Source organism: Lutra lutra, chromosome 7, assembly GCF_902655055.1.
Source record: "Lutra lutra chromosome 7, mLutLut1.2, whole genome shotgun sequence".
Taxonomy (NCBI): Eukaryota; Metazoa; Chordata; class Mammalia; order Carnivora; family Mustelidae; genus Lutra; species Lutra lutra.
The window spans coordinates 5158780-5180593 of record NC_062284.1 but is presented as its reverse complement, the minus strand read 5'-3'; the positions used below and the strand labels follow the sequence as shown (position 1 = coordinate 5180593).

Sequence of the window (21814 nt, the reverse complement as noted above, 5' to 3'; positions counted from 1 at the left end):
TTTGTTTTTGTTTTTTTGCAGTTATGTGTACAGGAGGATTTTTTTTTAAACATCCCTTTCTTGGAACTTGGTGAGTGCTTCCATTTAAGGATTCCTACATATCTTCCTTTCTGAAGAATGCACCTGCTATCCTTTTGACGGTTTCCTCTTCCCTACTCACTAGTCTCTCCTAAAAGTGCTGCTAAATGCTATGTCATTGCTCCCAAGTCTATCTGCCTTTTCTTCCTTCTTTGTATTTGAGAGAGAATACAGGAGCTAGGGGGTAGGGGTTGGGGCAGAGGGAGAGCAAATCTTGGGCAGGCTCCCCACCAGGTGTGGAGCCTGAGACAGGGCTCGATCTCACGACCCTGACTGAGACAAAACTAAGAGTTTGCTCAACCAGCTGAGCCACACAGGCACCCCATCTGCCATATTTCTTAACCTCTTTTATATTTTCCTTTTACCTCGGTGGTGGGTTCGAGGGATTCCTCAGTTCAGTTTTCCAAATGCACAAGTCTCTGTGTCATCTGCACTGAATCTGGTGTTTCTGCCACGTGTAGAGTCTATTTCAATAAAATATTTTGGGGGGGGCTGCTTATATTTTGTCACATTTTTCCTCGCAGTCTCTTCGCTTTCTCATCCTGTGCTCCTTGCTCGGCCTGGCTCTGGCCCCTTGGTCACTCTCGGTCACCTGTGTGTGCCACTTGGGCTTGGAGGGCTCCCGGCCACTGCTTTTCCCTTGAGCCACGCAGCCTCCCAGCTGCTCAGGCCGTCGCCGTTCTCTCTCTTCTGGGTCAGAGGAAAGCGCCTCCAGTCGTAGGAGGACGAGGCTCTTGCATTGTTAACCTCTCACCATCCCGAGGCATCGGGGTTGAGGAGGTAGCCATGCGGGTGTGCTCACGCGACCGGTTCCAGTGCAGGCCCCTGGGCTCCCTGCCAGGGAAACCCGACTCCCCCACCCCCGAGTGAGCTCCTCGAGGCTTCCACACTCAGCGCTGGTTTTTAAATCTTCAATGCTGTCGCATGTCCCAAGGACTGGGAAGTCCTCACCTCCCACTGCTCCAGGTCTCCTGTGCCCAGAGTTCACTTTCAGTTCAGGCTTACCTCGATCGGGGGGTCCAAAGTCAGGACCCAGACTGGATGAGACTCTGCAGATCTGCTTGGTCCCAGTAGCCACTAAGAAGTTCTGAACAGATTTCCCACAAACCCCAAGTGAAACTGAGGTTTGTTTTGAAGGATCTGGCCTCCTCCTCTCTCACCTGTTCTTGCTATGAGAACTGCACGCCCCGCAGTGTTTATGTGGACGAATTTTTGCTAGTGAAAAACAACAGATCTAAATTTTGGGCGGTGAGCCTCGTTCCCACCCAGACTGTGCTTCTCTCCTCCTCCGTGAGGGCTTGGGTGCGGTTAGCCAGCCGTGGTGACAGTGGGGGAGGCAGGCAAGCCTCTGCCGAGAGATGCTGTTCTTCCAAGCGTCTCTCAGCCCACCCCCTAGGGAAGCTGGGTCAGCGCAGTCTGTGCCTGGCTCAGCCTGCACAGGAGGACTTGGTTCTTGGTTTCAATCCACCTTTCCAGGGTTCCTTTCTTCTTGGAGGTGGGGTAAGTGGCTGGAGGGGTGCTGGGAGGAAGAGAATTCTAGTACCAGGGGCTGACATTGCTTGCATTGTCATCTCCTTGTTCTAATTCTGATTATCACCCTCAGAACGGAGGCCTTAGTGTCAGGGCTCCGTGGTGAAGGATTGCAGTTTGCCTTAAAATCAAAGGCCCATTTCTGTACTACTGTATGCAAGAGAATCACCTGGAAGCTTGTTAAAAATGCAGATTCTTTTGAGTGCTACTCCCAGTTGTAGGGCGGTCCCAGCAAGTCTCTGTCTCCGCTCCACGGGCCCTTGTCCCCACGTCCAGGCTCAGGGGCACCCCTCACCAGGACAGTCTCCAAAGCTGGACCGGAAACAAACACTCCTGGTCATGTGGACCTCACCTTGAACTATGCTGCCTGAAGTGGTTTTAAAAGGCCAGTGTGCAGGATTAAACATTGTTCCAGGCAGATGAATAACTCCATGGAAAATCTAAGACCTTCAGATGTAATAAATAGCCTTTATTCTGCTCATTTCCTGGGGGGGGGGGGGGGGGGCGGTCCACAGAGTCTCCCTTATCGTTTGATTACAAGTCATAGGATACTAGCAGATACCACCTGCTGTGATATAACTACTTGGCATTACTAATAAGATCACCACTTCTATTTATTGAGCTCCTCTGTGTACCGGGTCCTCTGTGCTGAGCACCTCACCTGGTAATCTCATTTCTTCTGCTGTGACTTAGCATTCCACGTGCCCTGGCCCGAAGCTGGCGACAACAGCCCTGGGTGATCCGGAAGAATTCTGGATGTTTGGGGAGCTGCTAAGCAGGCCCAGGGGACCCTCTCCAAGGACCCCAAAGCAAGCTTTTCTCCTGTAGTAATTAACGCATCAATATTGGAAAGGGTGCAAACATTTTTCTTCCAGTCTCATTTGTGTTGGAACCATAATGTTCTCCATCATACATACACTTTCAGTTTCTTGGGGTGGTCAAACCTTTTTATTATTTCCCTCATTAGATCTTTTAGGTTTCATGTTATGTTTAAAACAGAGCCTCCCACACCAGAGATATAATAATCTCCTGTATTTCCTTCAGTAATTTTGCAGTTGAACTTTTCTAGTTTCTTCCCTCTGGATCTAATTGTCGTGGCAACTGTGAGCTACAGATCTCTTACTTTGAAGGCCACTTGTCTTAAAGTTCTATTTATTAAACAAGCCATATTTTTTCCCCACTTCAAATACTCCTTTTATCCCACTAAGTTCCTATCTCCCTGGGGGTCTGCTCCGGGACTCTGCCTGTTGTTCCAGGAGTCTGTCAGTCCAAGCCCACCCCAGGTCACAGGGGCCACTCCTGGAAACCTGAGAGGCTTTGGGGCGGTGGCTCAGGACGCGTGCCTTTCACTCCCTCAGCGCTCCCTGCCCCCGACTCCCCATCATTCAGAATTCGTTTAATGTTCTCACATATTTACTCTTCCATGAACCTGAGAACTCATCCAATTCCCAAAGCATCCAACTACACTGGAACACACTGAACTTAGGGGCTGATTCGGAGAGAACTGAAATCCTTCTGGGGGCATCGTGTCTGCCATGTGTGTCCACTCCCAGAATGGTCTTAGCAGGTCTCCTGCGGGCTCTCTTACACTGTATGGGCTGGCCGGGCTGTCGTCTGCAAATAATGACAGCTGTACCTTCCTCTCCTTCACCGCTCTCCTGCGGGGGTGACCGTGACAGGACACCACTAACGAGTGATGCGTCCTCGGCTCGCTTCCGACTTGTATGGGAATGCCTGTGGTTCTTTAGAATGTCACCAACTGCTGGTTTGCGATAGAGATTTCTGTTTTAATCTAGATTATGATGTCTCTTTGTCATCTTAACTTACTAAGATTTTTAATAAGGGATAGATCTTAAACTTTACCAAATACTGTTTCAGCATCTATAGAGACTACCAAAAACTCTTCTCTATGAATCAAAGCTGAAATGAAGGCCCACGAGCAGCCGTAATGCCTCCTAGTGTACGCTCTGTATCCCCAGTACCTGTGCCAGGATTCTGTAGAGGAAGACACCCCCACCCGCCCTGCCCACGCAGGGATGGGGCCGAAAGCCTTCTCAAATTGCTCACACTCACAGGCGCCTGGAGGCTTCGCTTTCTTTTTAGGGAAAGGAAGTGTGCCAGGCCAAATGCCCCCAGGAGCTCCCGAGGACGGTGGTGTACAGAGTACAGGAACCAAAGTGGGGTCAGGGAGGATGGAGGACCCCCCAGGTCCCTGCCACCGCCCACACATCAACATACAGACCAAGTGCCTGCAATGAGAGGGGGGGTTGGTATCTGAAGTGTCCTCTGCGCTCTGGCCATGACATGGTCTCTCATGAGTCCTTCCTGCCACACCACAGCCGTGAGCCGGGGTGTGCAGACCAGGGAGCACCTATGGCAGAGTCATCACGGAAAGCAGGGCTCCCGCCTCAGCCCCACTAACTCCAGGTCCCCATTGCCCTCCTCCCAGCCGTCACTCAGTTCCTGCTGGTCACATCTAGACAAGCAGTCCTTCCAGAGCCAGAAAGTCCCCCTCGAGCCGGCTCCTGACTGCAGTGACCCCGGCGCTGGGCGGCTACCCACTCAGCCGCCCCTACCAGTTCCGACCCTGCTTCTCCTCCATCCCGTTCTGGGACAACGGTGGGGGGGTACTTAAGCCTGTGCCCACCTGGGCGCCATCACAACCCAAAGCAGAGGCTGGCCCAGCGCACTCTGACCCTGGGCCCTCTTGCCACCACCTCACTAGCGTCTGCCCTATCTACCCGACACGGGGCTTGGGGCTGCCCCCGGACACAGAAGCAAAGATAAACAGAAAATGAGAGCGCAGCCCAGCGTGTCACAGTTCTGAGAGGTAGATCGGGACAGGATACCCGTCCGGTTTGCCCAACCCGACCTTGTGTGAGAGGCAGTCTCTGACGCGCTTTCCCTTCAGGCCACAGGAAGCCCTAGCCCAAGCGGAGGCGAAAGGTGGCAATCTCCATGGGCTCCAGATAGACGTCAGTGCTGTTGGAGGGTGAGGCCAGGGGGTACAGTAATGTCAAGGAGGTTGGCTGCAGGAACCCCACGTCCAGGCCATGGAAGAGGCTCCCCAGGGCCACCTGTGGAGAGGGACATGGGACGGGGCTGTGCTGGGCACCCTTCCTCTATATGCCTTGTCACCTCTTGGAGAAGCACACGGAGGCAACACGGAGCCTCCCTGCACGTGGGAGTCTGTATGCCGTCTCAGAGGGTCCCTGGGGTGTGCTCAGCTCTGAAGGCTGCCCATGGGCCACAGGGTAGGCAGTGCCGCCCAGAGCCGTGAGCTCCTTGAGGACAGGGACCACGTTGGGGTCCACTCTGGACCCGCTGGCGCCCGCCAAGACTGTGGCACATGGAACCGCGTATCGGCGCCAGCTTAACCCATGAACAGAGCTCCCAGAGCAGCGGCATGAGCTTCTGGGGCTTTCCACCTTGTGCGACAGTGGTCCCTGCTTGTAGAGCTCAAGTTCTCCAGCTGTGTGTCTCGCCCGGAACGTACCCCCGCCAAGCCTCGCTTGCTTTGAAAACACCCATCGACAGCTTCTCCCTCTCTCTCCAAAATGCCCTGGAGGGACCCCCACCCCCAGTCCCATCCTCACTGCCCGCCTCACGGCAGCCTCCCCATGTTCCGGCCCATACCTTGCCTTGGCTTGTGGTGCAGTTGAAGCCCAGGTTCTTGGCCTCAAGGCCACAGTCGAAACCCTTGCGGTGTAGGATGAGTGCAGTTTCCGCCGAAGGCAAGGCATCGTCCTGCGTGAAAGACACGAGGGGCGGTAGGGGGTCGGGGCTGCTCAGGGCTCATGGAGGGGGCAGCCTTGCTCCCCAGCAGGCAGGACTGGGACGGGGAAGAGTCTGGGGCACAATAGGCCAGAGCCTGACGGGGACACTCACCTCGGCCTGCAGTGTACGCAGGTTGAGCAAGTGGAAGTCACAGGGCAGAGAGGAGGCCAGGGGATGAAACGAGCGCAGCCCGGGGCCCGGGAGCTGCCTCTTGGCTACAGGCAGGGCGAGTACTGGGGTGTTCAGGTACATGGAGGTCAGGTGGCTGAGGAGGGACGGGTAGCTGGTGGAGCGGCCGTCCTGGACCTGTGAGGTTGGCCGGAGATGCGCGTGAGGGGGACGGTAAACGCACGCCCGGGTCAGTTCCTCTGGGAAGAGCTTCCCCGGTGTGTCTGGGAGGCTCCAGGAGCCTTCACACTTTCCATCTCATCTCACACAACCTAGAAAGGACTACTTGCTAGGCCCTCTCTCCTCGACTTTTTCTGGGGTTTTGCTTCTGTGACATTACAACAAGCACACACCCCATACCCCAAGCACCATCTCCCATCACCGAGATTCTCAGAGTGGGGAAGAGAATGGGAAAGACAGACGTGCGCTTCACGCAGATGGAGGGATAACGAGTGATCCTGCGGTTTGGGTACAGCCCCACATCCACAGCACCAGCCCCGGTCCTCAGGCCCAGAGCCCCCACAGCTGAGCCCACCGAGGACAGCTGCTAAGATGGCTAACCTGGACTTCCTCTGAGGTGGCTACTTGTCCGTGTTCTGGACTTCTGTCCTAGCATTACCCTCCTGCCCGTCACCCAGAATCTCTAACTTCCCCTTCCCCTGACCTCCGTTCCCCTGCCAACCCACAAGCTCTCTCCCGTGGCTCACTATTGAGCCACTGACATCTGCTTCAATAGCCTTTACACCATCACCTGCCTCCAGCCTCCCTGAGATCCACTGCTCACTACTCCAGCTGTTAGAGCGACAGCTTAGGGCCGAGCCTGCCTGCTCGGGCCCCTCCTGGGCCTCCAGTCAAAATCCCGGCTCTTCTACCAGCCGGTCCAGGCCCAAGACAGTCTGCCCCAAATGACCCCCAATCTCTTGCTAGCCCAGCAACGGCCACTAGAACTTTCTGCCACGACGGAAACACACTATACCTGCGCTGGACAACAAAGTAGCTGCCAGCCACATGTGACCATGGGACGCTCGAAGCGTGACTGGTACGAATGAAGAACTAAATTTGGATCGTATTTAGTTTTAATTAACTTAAATAACCATGCGTGGCTAGCAGCTACCGCACTGGACAGGCAGCTCCAGGCAGGGCTGCTGCCCGTTCGCGCAGTCTCTCCTGCCTTCCGCCCTGTGCCGCGGTTCACCGGATCAGATCAGACCCCACTCGTCAAGGCTGTGCTTGGCCGACGCGCCCCTGGAAGCTGTCCTCCATGGCCTTGGCACATGATGTTCTCTCCCTCCTCAGCACCAGGGGGCAGATTTCTACCTTCATTTTACACACAGAGCTTGCCCCCCACCCCCGCCCCCAAGCGAAGTCCTAGAGAGCGGGGTGGGGTGAGGAACGCGGATGTTTGTGTCCCCCTCAGGCCTACAGCACAAAGAGCTCAGGATCTCCGTAGTGAGTGAGGACTGAGCCACGGCCTCAGGGGACTGAGTGGCAGGCTCTGTCATCCGCAGGTGCCACATCCAGGCACAACTTGCTACCACTAGTCCGACACCCCATCGCTAGCCCTTACCTCAAGGTCACCGCTCCTGCTGCTGTGAAAGACCAAGTCCCTAAACATGGCTGCCAGTTTGGAGAAAAAGCCAGGCTGGTGGGGGCAAAGAAAGCCATGAGATGCACGGGGCTGCAGCAGAGAGGGCTAGAGGACGCGGTGGGGGCCGGGGGCACAGAGGAAGGCGGGAGATGCTGTGGGAGACGGAAGTGCCAGGCTGCCTGGCAGAGCGTCAGGCTCACTCCCCGCACCCAGGGAAGAGCCCTACTCTCGCTACCCCTTGCCCGCCTCTAGCTCTGCCGCCCAAGGACCAGCCTGACCTGGCTCCCGGGGAGGGAGGCCCGGAATTTACCTCACTGCCCAGGCTTCGCCGCTCCAGCAGGAGGCGGAAATGGTTGCAGGTTCTCTTGTTGTCCTTGAGCCCTTGGCCCAGACCCCGGTTGTCGTCCTGCATGAGCCGTCGGTCCAGGATCACCTCCAGCTGGCCTGGGGACGCTAACTGTGAGCCACGGTCCTGCGACCCCCCCATCCCCACACGGAGGCAGAGCCATGGGAGCTGGGGCTCAAAGGGGGCTGAGTGAGGGCCATTGTCCCAGAAGAGGAAGCAAGAGGCCCAGAGCGGGCAGGGGGGCCCTGTGCCTCAGGCTGGGGACCCTATCTGGACTGACCATGTCAACGAAGTGAACAAGCGAACAGAAGGGCTCAGGGCAGCCCACAGAGCTTCCTGCACAGGCCCGAAGCCGGGCACCCTGGGCAGACTTTGTTGCAACTGAAACACGCGCCCGCCCCGCCCCTGCTCTACACTGGGCTGGACTCCAGCTCGGCTGCCTCGTCTGTCACAAGGAGGGCACAGGGGACAGGCAGATGGCAAATCAGACACAGGCTCAAATTAGGTATCATTTTGGGTTGCCCTGGGGAGAAGGGATGGCAGAGGAGCGCCAAGGCTTTCTTTGTAAAATACGCTCGGGGAAGGGGCTCCCTGCAAAGCTGACGTATGTCGGAGTGTGGGGTTTTCCCAGCACCTGCTTTTTTAAAGAATCTCCTGAGGGAGTCTACTCAGGGGCCGCTAACCCTCTCCCCAGACCGATTCTGACTGCTCTAGTTTCTAAGACTTTTATACGCAGGGGTCCATTTTAGGACTTCTGGTTATCTTTCCAGAAAAGGTTGCTCAGGGTAAAAAATGATAATCTCAGGGCACCTGGGTGGCTAGTCCGTTAAGTGTCTGCCTTTGGCTTGGGTCTTGGTCTTGGGGTCCTGGGATCGAGTCCTGCATTGGGCTCCCTGCTCAGCGGGGGGGGGGTCTGCTTCTCCCTCTGCCCTCTGCTCCTGCTCTCTCTCTCAAGTAAACCAACAAAATCTTTAAAAAACAAACACATAAAAAATAATCTCTGAACACATTGTTTCCCAAAAGGGCAGAGAGAACCAAGGCAGGGGGACACTGGGCTCAGCTAGCAGCCAATGGTGCAGACAGAGCTGGGCACAATCTGATAGCGGGGTGATCCCGGGTGAAGGGTGAGCAGAGCCACACTCCTTCAGCAGCAGGTCAGGCCTCCACGGCCCCGGCCACTGGCCCCCAGCACAGCCTGGACCGGGCACTCTCAGCTCAGCCCTGCACAAAGGCTCCATCCCAAACCCAGAAAGTAGGAAGACCTCAGAGGCCAAGTGCAAACTGTTCTTTTTACCCTGAGGACACGGAGCCACTTCAGCTTGCCTGGCATGGCCCAGCTCTGGCCCGGTACCCCTCCTGGCTTTGTTTCAATTTTCAAGAACAACAATTCTCTCTTTTAATGACTGTTAGTAGGAAAACAGTATATCCTTTTCTTCTTTGCTCAATTTTTTAAAATTAAAAACATCTTTTTTTTTTTCCATAGTGAGTAAGAAGCTGGGAGAGGGAGAGAGAGAATCTTGAGCAGCCTCCATGCCCAACATGCAGCCCTACACCGGGCTCGATCCCACAGCCCCACGGTCATGACGTGAGCCAAAATAAAGAGTTAAATGCTTAACTAACTGAGCCACCCAGGCGCCCGTTAAATACTTCATTATAACATCAGCCGTGTGACTGACAGGCACTGCGAATGTTCTCCAAGCTTGGAGGTGATGCGAACCACAGGCGTGGGGCCTGCTGAGAGGAGGCCCTGGGGCACAGATGGGGCTCTGCCTCGTCCTCCACCCTCGGCGTAGCCGGGCTCCCCACTCACCATCGTGTAGGCTCGAGACCCCCAGGGCCTGGGCAGTGTGCAGCGTGAGGCGGTCGCGGGCGTCCTGGATGTAGGCCATGACCGGCATGGGGTAGAAGTTGGCCTGCAGGGGCAGCTTCTTCAGATAGCGCCGGGGCTGCACCTGGGAGGGCAAGGCTGGCTGATCAAGGGCATCCGGGCACCCTCTGGGCCCCAGGGGACCCCAGTCTGAAGGGGCCCCGATCATTCTCGCCTCAGATTCCTCTTCCTCCACCAGGGCCAACTGCTCTCAGGGTCCCGGGAATCACCTGAAAGCCGTTGAGGTCCGTGAAGAAGGCACCCTGGCTGTTAATGTCCGTGTGGAAGCGCAGGGCCAGCTCCTGGTTGACGTAGTCGCGGATGTCCACGAGGGATGACATGTCCAGAGACAGCCCCTCCACCCCTGGGCAGAAGGACAAAGGGAGAGTGTGGACAGGCCTGAGAGACGGGCTGGGGGAGGCTGTGCCCAACCTGCCACCTACTCCCAGCATTTCTGCAGGACCTTCCCCGCAAAAGAACTAACGTCCTTCTCGTCTCAAACAATACATTTGTTGAAAACAGACGTGTGAGCAGAGAACAGGCAGAAGGCAGAGTGTGGCCTAGCTGGTGCAGCCCTGACCTTCCTCGTAGGCTGAGCTCACCTGGCAGATTATAAAGCCGGACCACCTGGCGGACATGCTCATAGTAGGCAACCACCTCCGAGAAGAAAGGGCCTTCAGTGACACGCAGCACAGGGGGATCCTTGGGGAGGTAGGGCTGCGGACAGGGCAGAAGGCAGCTAAAGCCACAGCACAGAGGGCAGAGCAGGGAGGTACTGGCCCAGCGCTGCCAGAAGTACTTGTTCCCAGCAGACTCCGGCCTGAGAGCCCCGGCTGAGCTGGCCCAAGGCCCCAGCCGCTCCTTGGCGCACCCCGCTCCCAGAGGCAGCCGAGGCTGGGCCCCCGGCAGGCAGGGACGACCCTGGAAGGAGGCCTGTGGCCACATCCCACCTGCTGCCTCGGTTCACTGGGCTCCTTGGACCCCCGGATTTGTGAGCAGTCTTAGGGTTACCTGGGCCTCCCCATCAGGCAAGAAGAGGTAGGCTCCACTCTTGTCCTTGGACGCACGGGTGCCATAGATGAGGAACTCCATGTTCACCCGCTGCTCCTGCTCCTCGTCCACCCTTCGGACGCTCTGCCAAAGAACACAGCCCTGACCCCTGGCCCCACACCAGCATGTCAGGCCTGCCCCCTGGGAGGGCACGGACGAACTTCCCCGAGGAGCCAGCCCAGCTTCCCCATGCCGCCCCCTCCCGCCGCTCAGGAGCCGAGAAGGCCCACTCCGCGGCCCCCGACAGTCATGCGGCAGCTCAGCACCCCCGCCCCCACCAGGCAGGCCCTCCTCAGCCCTGGGCCCTGGCTCTTTACCTTGAGGAGCCCGGTGAGGCCTGAGAACCAGACCTGCATGTAGCGGTTGCTGAGGGCAAAGTCACTGGCGCCAGAGTCGATGACACGCAGGGGAAACGAGTCCTGCCTGCTGACCGACAGCTGCCGGCCGTGCAGGTAGATGCGCACGGAGGCCGGCAGGGTGCGAGGCCCGTCCAGGCCCAGCTGCAGCTGCAGCACGCCGAGGCCCAGGGCCGGCAGGCGGATGGGCACAGACACCTGCCAGCGAGGGAGGGGTTAAGGGAGCAGTGAGGAAGGCAGGGGTGAGGAAGTACAGCCCACTGCGTGGGCATCCATTCTGGGTGCAGGCCTGGGAGTCTAGTCCCAGGGCAATTATTTCTTCATTGAGAAAGGCTGAGCAAATGCCCACACCTGGGGGGTCCTCTGTTTCCCCACCACCGCCTCTGAATGTCAAGGGGACGTCACTTGCCTCTAGTCAGACTTTCAGGAGTCTCATATGATAACTGAGAAACTATGAAACAGGAAGCTCATGACAAGTCCCCATTTTTGCTTTCCTACCCCACCAAACTTTCCCTTCCTTTGGAGCACTGACTCAAGTCCCAGGAGTGACTGTCCTCTGGGTCCCCTGCCCCCAACCTAGACAGGAAGCAGGAGGGTGGGAGGCCTGTGTCCCAGGTGGAATGAGGCCCCGGGGAGGGGCCCCGGGTCAGCACGGAGGGCTGGAGCCCACGTCCTGGGCCCTCACTCACCTGGTAGACATCGGCGACCGTGTTGGTGGCAGAGCTCCAGTGTGCGCTGATCTGCACGGCCAGTGGCTGACCGTCCTCCGAAAGAACACGCACTCGGGGCGAGCTGACCAGCAGGGACACCACACTGAACCGCTCCTGATCCAGGGGGTTGAAGAGCACCACATACCTGTGGGGACAGGCAGGCTCGCTCACCTCGAGTCCAGTGGCTCTGGGCAGCGGGAGCAGAGCTGTGGCCAGGCCACGTCCCACTGCCTGGGCAGGCATGGGGGAGACGGTGCTGGGAGCCGGGGGGCTTCACCTCTGCGCCTGGCCGGGTCTGGCTCACCTGGGGGAGGAATCCAGCTGGATCACTGTGCGCTCCGGCAGGGCGTCGTGATTTAAGCGCGTGTCATCCTGGGGATTAGATGGGTTGGAAGGGAAGAACCGTCATGGGGCTTGGCCTGGCTCAGGGTCTTATCTCCTTCCCAGCCCCTGCCTGTCCTGGCTGTGGACCACCAGCCTCGCTGGGCACCGATTTTTCCCTCCAGGGCAGGCAGGACAGGAAGAGGGATGCCCTCTTGGATGGGACTGCACACTCCAGAGAGCGCCCCGAGCGGACAGAGAAGTGGGGCTCACCATCTGGAGGAAGGGCGCCTCAGGCTCGAAGCGGTAGGTCTCCCTGTCCCCCAGCACCAGATAGTGAGCCGCATTGATGATGACCTGCTTCAGGCTCACAAGGGAGCGCAGGAGCCTGGGGACACAGGAGGCAGGAGGGGGGCCATGGAGAACACGGCCACAGACAGACTGCCCACCTTCTCAGCAGGAAGAACCCTCGGCAGGCCTGCCCACTGACTGCCCAGCACGGCCTTTCTTTAGGACAGTGGGCAAGGACATGGATCTGGCGGGGAGGAGGCAGGGGCCCCCACCTGATGCCATAGTCTGCCACAACTGCCTCCTTGGCGGTGCCGGTGATGGCGTCGTGGTGCTGGAAGAGGCCCAGAGTGCGCCGAGCTTCCGTCAAAAGGGCGAAGTCCGAGAGCGGGTACTGGCTGGCCAGTCCAGAGCGGCGGGCGTGAGCGGTAGCCAGACTGTACAGTATCTCCGCACCCCTGCCAGACAGAGGGGTCACACTCCTGCCTGCATGACCCCCAGGTCCGCCGTGCTCAGCAAGCCCTGTCCCCGTCCTTCCACCACGTCTCTGCCCGCCTTTGTCTCCAAGCCCTTCTAGTGCATTCTGAGCCAGTCTGGCTCCTCCTGAAACCCTGAAGGCTCATTCTCCTCCCTCTGGCCTGGAAGCAGGAGTGAGCCTTACCGCAGGTGGGCTTCCAGGACCCGGTCCAAGCTCTTGTAGAAGGGCCGAGAAGTATAGTAGCCAGTCCAGTAATGGTCCTCCCGGTCCGCGTAGGAGAAGAAATCCCCACTCAGCACGGGGAAGCCTGGAGGCCGGGCCCCTGGCTCCACCCCAGTCTTCTTGTACAGAGCGTCAAAATAGTCAGAGAGGGTGCCAAACTGGGCCTGCGGAGACCCCAAAACCCGCTCCCATCAGTTCCAGAGCTTCTAGAAGCTGTGGCCCCCAGGGCTGCAGCCGGGCACTGGGGGCAGAGATTCTGCCTATGCGCAGGCAGCTGTGGCACGTCCTGCCCTGCGGGACCGCACGCAGACACTGGGAGGCCCGCAGAGGAACTCTGACAGAAAAGGGAGACTCTTGCCCAAGAGTCAGGCACAAACCGCCCCCCCGGAGCTGGTAACCTCCCAGGCCAGACCAGTCTGCAGCACTGGGGAGGGACCCCCCACCCTGCCCCCAAGCTCGGCGCCCCTCCCACCTGCACATGGAGGTCAGGCTTGCTGTTGAGGAAGTCAAAGAGCCGCTGGTAGTTGAAGAACTGGGCATCCCACTCTTGGGGCTTGTCATATCGGAAGTCATCCCCCAGCGGCACCAGGAGGACGTTGCTTCGGAACAGCCGGGACTTTTTCCGGTACTGGTCCAGGAGCAGTGCGGCCCTGCAGTGGGGAAGGGCACGGGCCCCAGTGGAGTCTGGGCTTAAGAGGAACGGGGCTGAGCCAGCCCCAGAGGGCCCCTGAACACATCCATCAAGGAGTCATGGGCCCGCAGTGGGCACCACCCAGACTGGGAGACCTGTGCCCAGGAGCCCCATGTTCTCTGGATAATTCTGACAACCAGGGACGTCTTCCCAGGCTGGGCTGTGGTTTCCGGCTGCAGGTCCTGGATATCACAGTGGCCCTTAGACACCATGCACAACGCAGCACCCCCCCCACCACCACTGTCCTCCAGATGCAAACCACACTCCTCTGTGCCTTCCATTCCCACTCCACAAGCCCAGCTCCTCTGTCTCTCAGGTCCCTCCATCCCCAGCGGTTCTCCAGCACACTGTGCCCGTGTCCATCAGTGCAAGGGGCTCAGCACTGGAGGCGGGAGTCCAGGTGAGCCCCCTGACCGCCCCCTCGGCTGGCCGGCGTGCGGGGGCATCAGCAGGAGCATCTCTGGCAGCCCCACGGTCACCCCACGGAGCTGATGTCAGCCAGCATGCACATTTCCCATGCCTGAGGTTCAGCAAGTTCCTCTCTTCTCATCCTGAACTTTTCTATGCTGTTTTCTTTTCTTTTTTTTTTTTTTAAGATTTTTTATTTATTTATTTGACAGAGAGAGATCACAAGCAGGCAGAGAGAGAGGAGGAAGCAGGCTCCCTGCCGAGCAGAGAGCCCGATGCGGGGCTCGATCCCAGGACCCTGAGATCATGACCTGAGCCAAAGGCAGCGGCTTAACCCACTGAGCCACCCAGGCGCCCTCTATGCTGTTTTCTGAGGCTAAGAGGGGAACCTTACGTTTACATCTAATAAATCTCATCAGGTTGCATTCGACCCACATTACACACAACCTGTGGCAATCTTGTGGAATCCTGATCCTGACACCTGGCTTCACTTTGCCTACCAGTTAGTGGCACAGCACACCACCAAAGAGCCTAGAACCAGAGCCAGACTAGGCCAGCTCCACACGGACTAGGCTGAGTGATCCTGGGCAAGTTACTTCTCTGGGCCTCAGTTTTTATAAAATGAGAACATCAGTACCTACCATCATGATGTTTTGAGAATTAAAACAAACTAAATGGGGGCGCCTGGGTGGCTCAGTAGGTTAAGCCTCTGCCTTCAGCTCAGGTCATGATCTCAGGGTCCTGGGATTTAGCCCTGCATCGGGCTCTCTGCTCGGTGGGGAGCCTGCTTCCCCATTTCTCTCTGCCTGCCTTTCTGCCTACTTGTGATCTCTCTCTCTGTCAAATAAATAAATAAAATCTTAAAAAAAAAAAAACTACACGAATTCGTATATACTGAACACTTAGAACGGCGCCTTGCACATACAGCAGAAATGACAAATACACATTTGTCATTTTCGTTTTCAGTCAAGTAACTGGTAAAATCAATAGAAAATCAGAGCCTCGCAGCCTCTTGTTAAAGTCCCTGTCTCTTTTCAGACCAATCTAGTAATTGGCACATTGTGGGTACCGTGGTTCACCCAGCCACTAATCTACTTAACTGTGCTGACCCAGTGGGTACTATTATACTACTCTGTGCTCAAGGGAGTACCCCTCAAACACCCTCTCCCCCTAATTCCTGAGCCTAGTAAGCCTTTCAAAGGAGAAGACGAAGTTACTCTCATGACTTGCCCTCCACAGACCTGGGCTGGCATCACAGGTCACAACTGCTGCTCTAGGACACACCACGCCTTAACAGCCCTAGAATCTTGCTTAGAATCAGCATTCGGATTTCTGAGTTTCAGAAACAAAAGACCATTTTCTTTCCCTTTTGGTCACACATTTCGCCTCTCGGACCTCACGGAAATCTGAGTTACTGCAACACGAAAACCAGTTCAACTTGTTATATTCCCAAAGCCATTTGGTTCCGGCCAACCCACTGTTTTAGATCACTCTTAGTCTGCCCTCTTCCGGGGTGTGGGCTGACTTCAGCAACAAAAACATCTTTAGGGGTCCCTAATAACCCTTCGGGGCATAGGTGGGCTTTCTCTGAGGCTGGGGGCTCTTGGGCGGACTGATTGTGCATCTGAATGGGGGCTCCTGGCCAATTTCGAGCCAAGGCAGGATGCCCGTGCTAAATAAAGGCATATTAAGCCACAGGGTGCAAGGAAATTCACTTATTTTGAGAATTGTTCCCTTCTGAGTCAATCAACCGGCACTGGCTGGGAAATATCATTTGGGAAAATAAAACCATTCTGGATAATTCCAGTTTTCCAGGGAGGTTCAGTAAAGGAGCTGCCACCTTAGTGGCTGGGGACCTGAACTCACCCCCTGCGCCCACCCCCCATTCTACAGAGGTACAAACGCCCTCACCCCCCGTGAAGCAGAGCCCGGCCTGAGGCCAGGTCTCCTGGCTCCTCTGTGTGAAATGGCCCAGCGCGGCCAGAAGCGAGTACCTCTCAGCCACGTTGGCCTCTGTGACAGCCCGGGGCGGCACCTTCCAGGGGCAATTGATGCGTCCACCTGGCAACCGCTTAAAATCGAACTGGCAGCAGATCTTGGGGTCCGGGCCACAGGTATGGGGCACGTCATAGCTGTAGAAGGGCATCATGTGGCAGAAGATGTCCGTGTTGGCGTCCGAGTCTGGAGAAGACAGAGCGGGCTGTCAGCCTGAAGCAGGCTACCCCCGGAGCTGGGCACGGAGCCCACGGGGCCGGGCAGCTCAGACCCGCGGGATAGACAGCAGGCCCTGCAGAGGCCAGGAGTGAACGTGACCCTGACCTCCCCCGAAGGAGGAGAGCACTCTGGCCACCGGCACTAGCGCTCGCTGGTCTGCTCCGGAGCCTTATTTCTCATCCCCCTGTCCTTCTCCAGGGAGAACCGTGACACCCTCCACCCTACCTGGTCTTACCCCAGGTCTGCCTCCACATGAACTCCAGACTGTGGGTGGCAGCAAAGTGCTTCTTGATGGCATAGTGCACCCTCTGGATCAGCATGCTGGTCAGGTTGGCACGGCGCAGCAGGTAGGGAATGGTGGAGCTGTGGCCGAAGGGGTCCACTGCCCAGCCAGACCGCGGGGTTGCACCTGAGAGGACACAGGAGCCACAGGTGGGCTCCCTGGTCCTGGGGATCCAGCTCCCTTCTTGTCATCACGCCAGGCCCAAGCTGGTGGAATCAGCCTGGAAAGGGAACACCCCCCAATCCCCGCCAAGCCCTGTGCCCCACAGGCCCCTGCTGCCTCCTGGGCACAGCTATGGGGACAGACCCCATTCCTGAGCCCAGACTCACCGAGGTTTCTCTCCAGCCACTGGTGGCCCTCAATGAGCTGGTCAATGAGCGCAAAGTAATGGGAGTTGGCCTCGTCCGGCATCACCCAGCCTCCTGTCACAATCTCCAGCTGCCCGTTTCCCACCAGCCTGGAGTGAGGGACTCATACTCAGCGTGGAGCAGGGATGCTCTGCCCCGTCCCGCTGACCAGAAGTGCCAGGACCGGTGCGTGCTGGCCTCACCGAGCCCACTCGCCTCACCCAGCCGGGCCCAAGCCCAGGACCCACAGAACAAAGGAGTGCCCTCCTCTCCCCGCCATACAACCTCCATGCTGTCCCGGCCCAGCCTCCCTTTGGACCTCCATCTGTGCTTCCTGGGGCCAGGCCCTGGGGTCCTTCCTCGCTGGGCATACAGCTTCATGTGACTGATTTCTCCTAACACCAGTTCTTGGCTTCTCTGCCTCGGCCCCTCTGCCCTTGCTCCTCCCTGCCCTGCTTCCCTCTGCCTCTCCCTGCCACACTGGCGCCCACCACTTGGCCTCCAGCTGCTCTGGCAGCCATCCCGGGGCCCAGATGGCAGCCCTCCCGTGCCTCCCCGGTGGGCACTGGCCTGCGGACTGCCGCTTTCTTCTGGGCATTGATGTTGTCCCACCACTTGGCGAAGAAGGAGACTTCGGCCCAGAGGAAGCGCCGCCGGGGGTCCTCCTGCAGCTTGCCCACCATACTGTTGAGAATGTGCTGGGTTTGCTCCGTGTAGTACTTGTCAAAGGTCTTGATCCAGCCTGGGGAGCCAACACAGGGTCCCCTTAGGACGCCAGCCTCTTCGTGGGCCCCTCTCTCACCCCTGCCATCGGAGAAACCCGCCCCCCGCCGCCGCCCTCACAGCCCGGCTCCTAGGGCTCCGCCGGGGCCTCACCCGGGTCATTGTGGGAGTGAGGCACCACGAACACCTGCAGGTCTTCAGCGTCCCAGTCGTGGGGCCCGTAGGAGATGTCGAAGCCTTGCTTCCACACGCCGCCATCCACGTTGTCAAAGGGCAGCTCCTCTGATATGGTCAGCATCTGCCAGGCCAGAGAGCAGCTCAGCGCCCAGCCACAACCACCAGCGCTCCCCGCCGGCGCAGGCCCCTACCTGCAGCTCCGGCTTCTGGCCCCGGCCCCCCAGAGCAAACTGGCAGTCTTGAGGGGAGATGGAGAAGAAGCTGGGCCGGGGCTCTGGTGGCACCACCCAGGAGCCGTTGGCCGTGTAGTAGGGCAGAAGGGCGGGTGGGCCCTCCGCGTTGGCTGTCAGCTCCAGCACCGAGTCCTTGATGTGGCTGATGATCTCATGGTTCTCCTCCAACAGCTGCTCCAGCTGCTCAATGCGGTTCTGCAGCACAGAAATTTGGCTCTGCCAAAAGACCAGAAAGCAATCACCCATGGCTTCTGGCGCCACAGAGAGGATCTCCATGGGGCCCACCACCCAAGGCCTGACTGGGATCATTCTCCCCAAGTGCAGAGCCAGGGGCCTACAGGCCTGGATGGCCCTGGTCAGACAAGGGGAGATCTGCAAATCACTACAGAGGACTACAGTCCATGTGGCTTGGGAGTACCCTCACTGCCCCCCCACCCCGGCTCATGGAAGACGAAGATTTCATCTCGAGTGCCTATTCTCCAGGTGCGGCCTGTCTGGGGCATGGTGCTGACAAGGACTGCATCCGGGCTTAGTGGGAAAGAATGCTGGAATCCATTAGCAATGTCTGCCAAGAATTCAGGAGGACAGAACGGCAGGACACGTTTCTCCTTCCTTCTCTCTTTTTGCTATCCTTGTTTTTATCTTTGTGTTTCTAGAAAATCTGCCTATTGGGAAGAAACGTTCCTGTCCTGGGCTGACACTGACTCTCCACCTGAGCTGAGATGACCTGCGTATGTGAAGAGATTAGCAGCCAGGTCTGACTCACCCGGGGGAAGTTCCCACCATTCTGGTGGCGGGTGGGGTCATGCTGCACTCGGTCCAGCATCAGGTAGAGCGAGAAGACAGCCACGCAGAAGATTGCAGCCCCGCATACTGTCACCTGCTTTTTCAGCTTCATACTGGCCTCCACACACACCTGGCAGGAGGGACACCATTTGTGGCTCCAGCAGGCAAAATCCCTTCGTTGGTCTTTCCACCAAATGCCCCAAAGAGTTTCTGAGTGCCACTGTCTAGGCGCATCTATTTGCCTGACTCCAGAGAAAAGCAAGTTTCTAAGGATCAAATCCCAACATTGGCTGTGGAGCCTCCTTTCTCCGTTGAGACCCAGAAAGCTCCAGGAGCTCATCCTGTCCAGTCCTATGGCAGCTCTGCCCCTAGGATGCCGAGGCTGCTCCTTCCCAGGGTAACACAACAGGATAACAGACTTCCCAGGTCTGACTCCAGAGTTCACCCCACAACCTTGGGGTCATAATTAACTTCCCTACAAGAAAGACACAGCCAAAGGAGGTAGGTGTCCAGTCTCCTCGACCATGTGCTTCTAGTTTTAGAGGAATAAACAGATTTAGTTTGCTTTAAAGACGCGCACAGGAAAACCTTTCTTCTGCCCTCTTGGATCAGACAGATGCACACCAGAAAGCGCCTGGCACAGCACATCTCTCATTAAGGAAATCGGAATGAGTTCACAAAGCTGCAAGAGCGGCTCGAGTCTCTAACACCAAACGGGCCCTGCTTCTTCTCCGGGCTGGTTGGGATTCCTGCAGCGGGTAACTTTCAGCTTTTGGTTCTAGAGCACTTGGGGGACCCCCTGGGAAGCCAGCAGTGATTGGTGCCCAAGGTCCCCCAGCTAGAGAGAAGCTGCGCACACTGCTCCGCTGTGGGGCAACTTCGGGGAACCAGTGCCCGCTGCCACCGCCCGCGGGCCCCCACTTGCCTGCTGGGGCGAAGGGAGGCCGCTAGCTGCTGGGCCGAGCGTGGGCGGAACCGCCGCTCCGGAGACTGGCTCCCGCCCTGGGGCCGAGGAGCTCTGTCGCCTCTGCGCGTCGTGCCCTACTTAGCACGATCTGATTCCGCTCAGAAGCCTCCGGGCAATATTTTTAGCCCTTGGAGGTTGGGTCTAGGCCAAAGTGGGTGGAGCTGCGGGGAGAGAGAGTTGGGTCACAGGGTGGGTAGGCACCTGCCGCCGGGTCTTCGATGGCCCGCCCGCCTGCCGGCCCAGCCCCCTCCCGGCCGCGGCCCTCGCCGACTCTCCCGGCCCCGGGGACCGCATCGACAACGGCAGGGCGCGGGAGCGCGGGCCGCCTCCGACCCGAAGCGCCACTCGCTCTTCTGCCGCCCACCCCGGTCGCGGCCCGGGGCGCAGCCGAAGCCCTCCCCCGGATCCGCCCGGCGCGTTACCGTCCGCGGCCGGCCTCCGCGCCGCTCCAGGCCCCGCCGGCCGAGCTGCGCCCCTCACATCCCCGGGGGCGGCGGCCCGCGCGGAGGCAGCGACGCAGACGAAGGCGGGCGTTAGCCCAGCCGTCGCTGCCGGCTCCGCGCGCCGCAGCCGTGCTCCTGCGGGGCCAGGGCCGCCCGCGCGCTCCGCTGCGCCTGCCCCGCGCCCGCCCTCCCACCTCCCGCGGCAGCCCGCCGACCAGTGCGGGGGGCGGAGACAGCCGCGCCGCGCCGGCCCCGCCCCGCCCCGCCCCCGCCAGCCGGCCCGGCACCTCCCGCGCGCTCCCCGCCGCCGCCCCGGGACCGGCAGCGGGGCCGCAGTGCGCAGCCGCAGCCCGGGCCGGGCCTGGGCGCGCTGCGGAACCTGCGCGAGGGGCGCGCAACTTTATTTTCGGGAGCTTACTATCGCCCGCGCATTGCCAAGCAGCAGGCGAAACGTTCCTCCATTTCAGCCGCCGAGCGGTGAAGCCCATTTTCCGAGCGCGCCCTGTTCTGCGCCGGGGCGCCTTAACTGGATGCGGCTACGCTTCTCAGGCCAAGGGGTGCTGCTCCTCCCCACACGTGCGTTGATGACGATCTCTTTCCGTGCTTGCCACCCCGTCAATAAGACACCGTCTTCCTGGTGGTTCTTCTTTCCCTGGGCCTCTGGGTGGTTCATAATTTTGCAGCGTCATAAACATACGCAGTGAATATCTTCCTGAATTCCACATTTTTCTTCTTGTAGTGTTACGTTCGGACAGATTCGCAGCAGTGAGATTACCTGGGCCTTAAAGATAGAGACCTGTGTGAGCCTACTTGGAGATCCGTTGCTCCCCCAAAGGATTGTGCGATCAGTGACAAACTGTTGAATATTGCTTACACAGCTTTTAAAAAAATTACTTAAACTGTCATCTCATTGTTTTAACTCCCATCTCTTATCACCACAAACATTCTTCTAGGTTTATTTACAAACCGAAAGGCCCGATACTAGGGTGTTAAACCTAGGCTAGGTTCATGGTTCCCTAGGCCTCTGTGTTTTGCCCTGTGTTCAGGGAAATTTATCTTCCAGCCTTCTACTGGATTTTTCATTTTGGCAATCATAATTTTCAAAACCTCTTATTTGTTCCCTGGTGGGTTTTTTTTTTTTTCTTTTTTGGTTGTTTTTTGTTTTTTTGTTTTGGTGGTTTTTAAAAAATTTGACATATAATTCACAGTTGATGGCACAAGTCTCTCTCTCTTTTTTTTATTAAGAATTTATTTATTTACTTAACAGAGAGAGATCACAAGTAGGCAGACAGGCAGACAGAGAGAGAGGGGGAAGCAGGCTCCCCGCAGAACAGAGAGCCCAATGCAGGGCTGGATCCCAGGACCCTGAGATCATGAACCAAGCCAAAGGCAGAGGCTTTAACCCACTGAGCCCCCCAGGCACCCCATGATGGCATAAGTCTTAAGTGTATACAGCTTAATCAGTTTTGATAAATATATGCACAAGGATAATCACCACTCCAATCAAAACAGAACATTCCCACCACCCCCAAAATGATCCTCTCTGTCAAGAGGTCAAGCAGTCCCTAAGCACAGCATGGTGGCTAACAGCCACGAGGGTCACTGCGGAAGCTGCTAGGTGAGCCTGCCCCATTTCCCTAGCCTCAGCCAGTAAGGACACACCCCCCACCCCCAAGGATCCACATAGCTTTCTACTCACACAGACAGCAAACGCAAGACCAGCATGGTGTCAGCTTTCCCAAGTTAGAGGACAAGAGTGAACT

At 57.8% G+C, this 21814-nt stretch overlaps 1 protein-coding gene across 6 annotated transcripts; it reads right to left on the bottom strand.

Annotated features, from left to right (window-relative positions):
• Positions 1-20593, bottom strand: MAN2A2 (mannosidase alpha class 2A member 2). Of its 6 annotated transcripts, XR_007128594.1 has the most exons (26): positions 20031-20251; positions 19567-19769; positions 18622-18771; positions 17814-18071; positions 17599-17743; positions 17293-17464; positions 16705-16832; positions 16328-16501; positions 15873-16059; positions 13252-13429; positions 12741-12943; positions 12355-12537; positions 12065-12179; positions 11775-11842; positions 11450-11615; positions 10722-10958; positions 10366-10488; positions 9957-10071; positions 9585-9718; positions 9298-9439; positions 7452-7585; positions 7121-7195; positions 5497-5691; positions 5245-5355; positions 4476-4685; positions 1-3323 (listed from the first exon to the last, which is right to left on the bottom strand). XR_007128594.1 is itself a non-coding variant. In XM_047736426.1 (25 exons), the coding sequence occupies exons 3-25, from the start codon at positions 18751-18753 to the stop codon at positions 4533-4535; spliced, it is 3528 nt and encodes a 1175-aa protein (XP_047592382.1). In that variant the 5' UTR covers positions 18754-18771; positions 19567-19769; positions 20470-20593; the 3' UTR covers positions 1-4532. The 6 variants fall into 6 exon arrangements, 5 of the variants coding, with proteins under 5 accessions (XP_047592382.1, XP_047592381.1, XP_047592384.1 ...); XM_047736426.1 differs by lacking the exon at positions 20031-20251 and adding an exon at positions 20470-20593 and having other exon boundaries at positions 1-4685; XM_047736425.1 differs by having other exon boundaries at positions 1-4685.
• Positions 20594-21814: the final 1221 nt, after the last annotated feature.

Excerpts from the sequence above, each read along its gene's own strand:
- MAN2A2 (XM_047736426.1), bottom strand. The coding sequence starts at position 18,753 with ATGAAGCTGAAAAAGCAGGTGACAGTATGCGGGGCTGCAATCTTCTGC. Across the intron at positions 17,744-17,813 it reads GCCAGAAGCCGGAGCTGCAG|ATGCTGACCATATCAGAGGA; the intron begins GTAGGGGCCTGC and ends CTGGCCTGGCAG. Across the intron at positions 5,356-5,496 it reads TGCGTACACTGCAGGCCGAG|GACGATGCCTTGCCTTCGGC; the intron begins GTGAGTGTCCCC and ends TCTTTCACGCAG.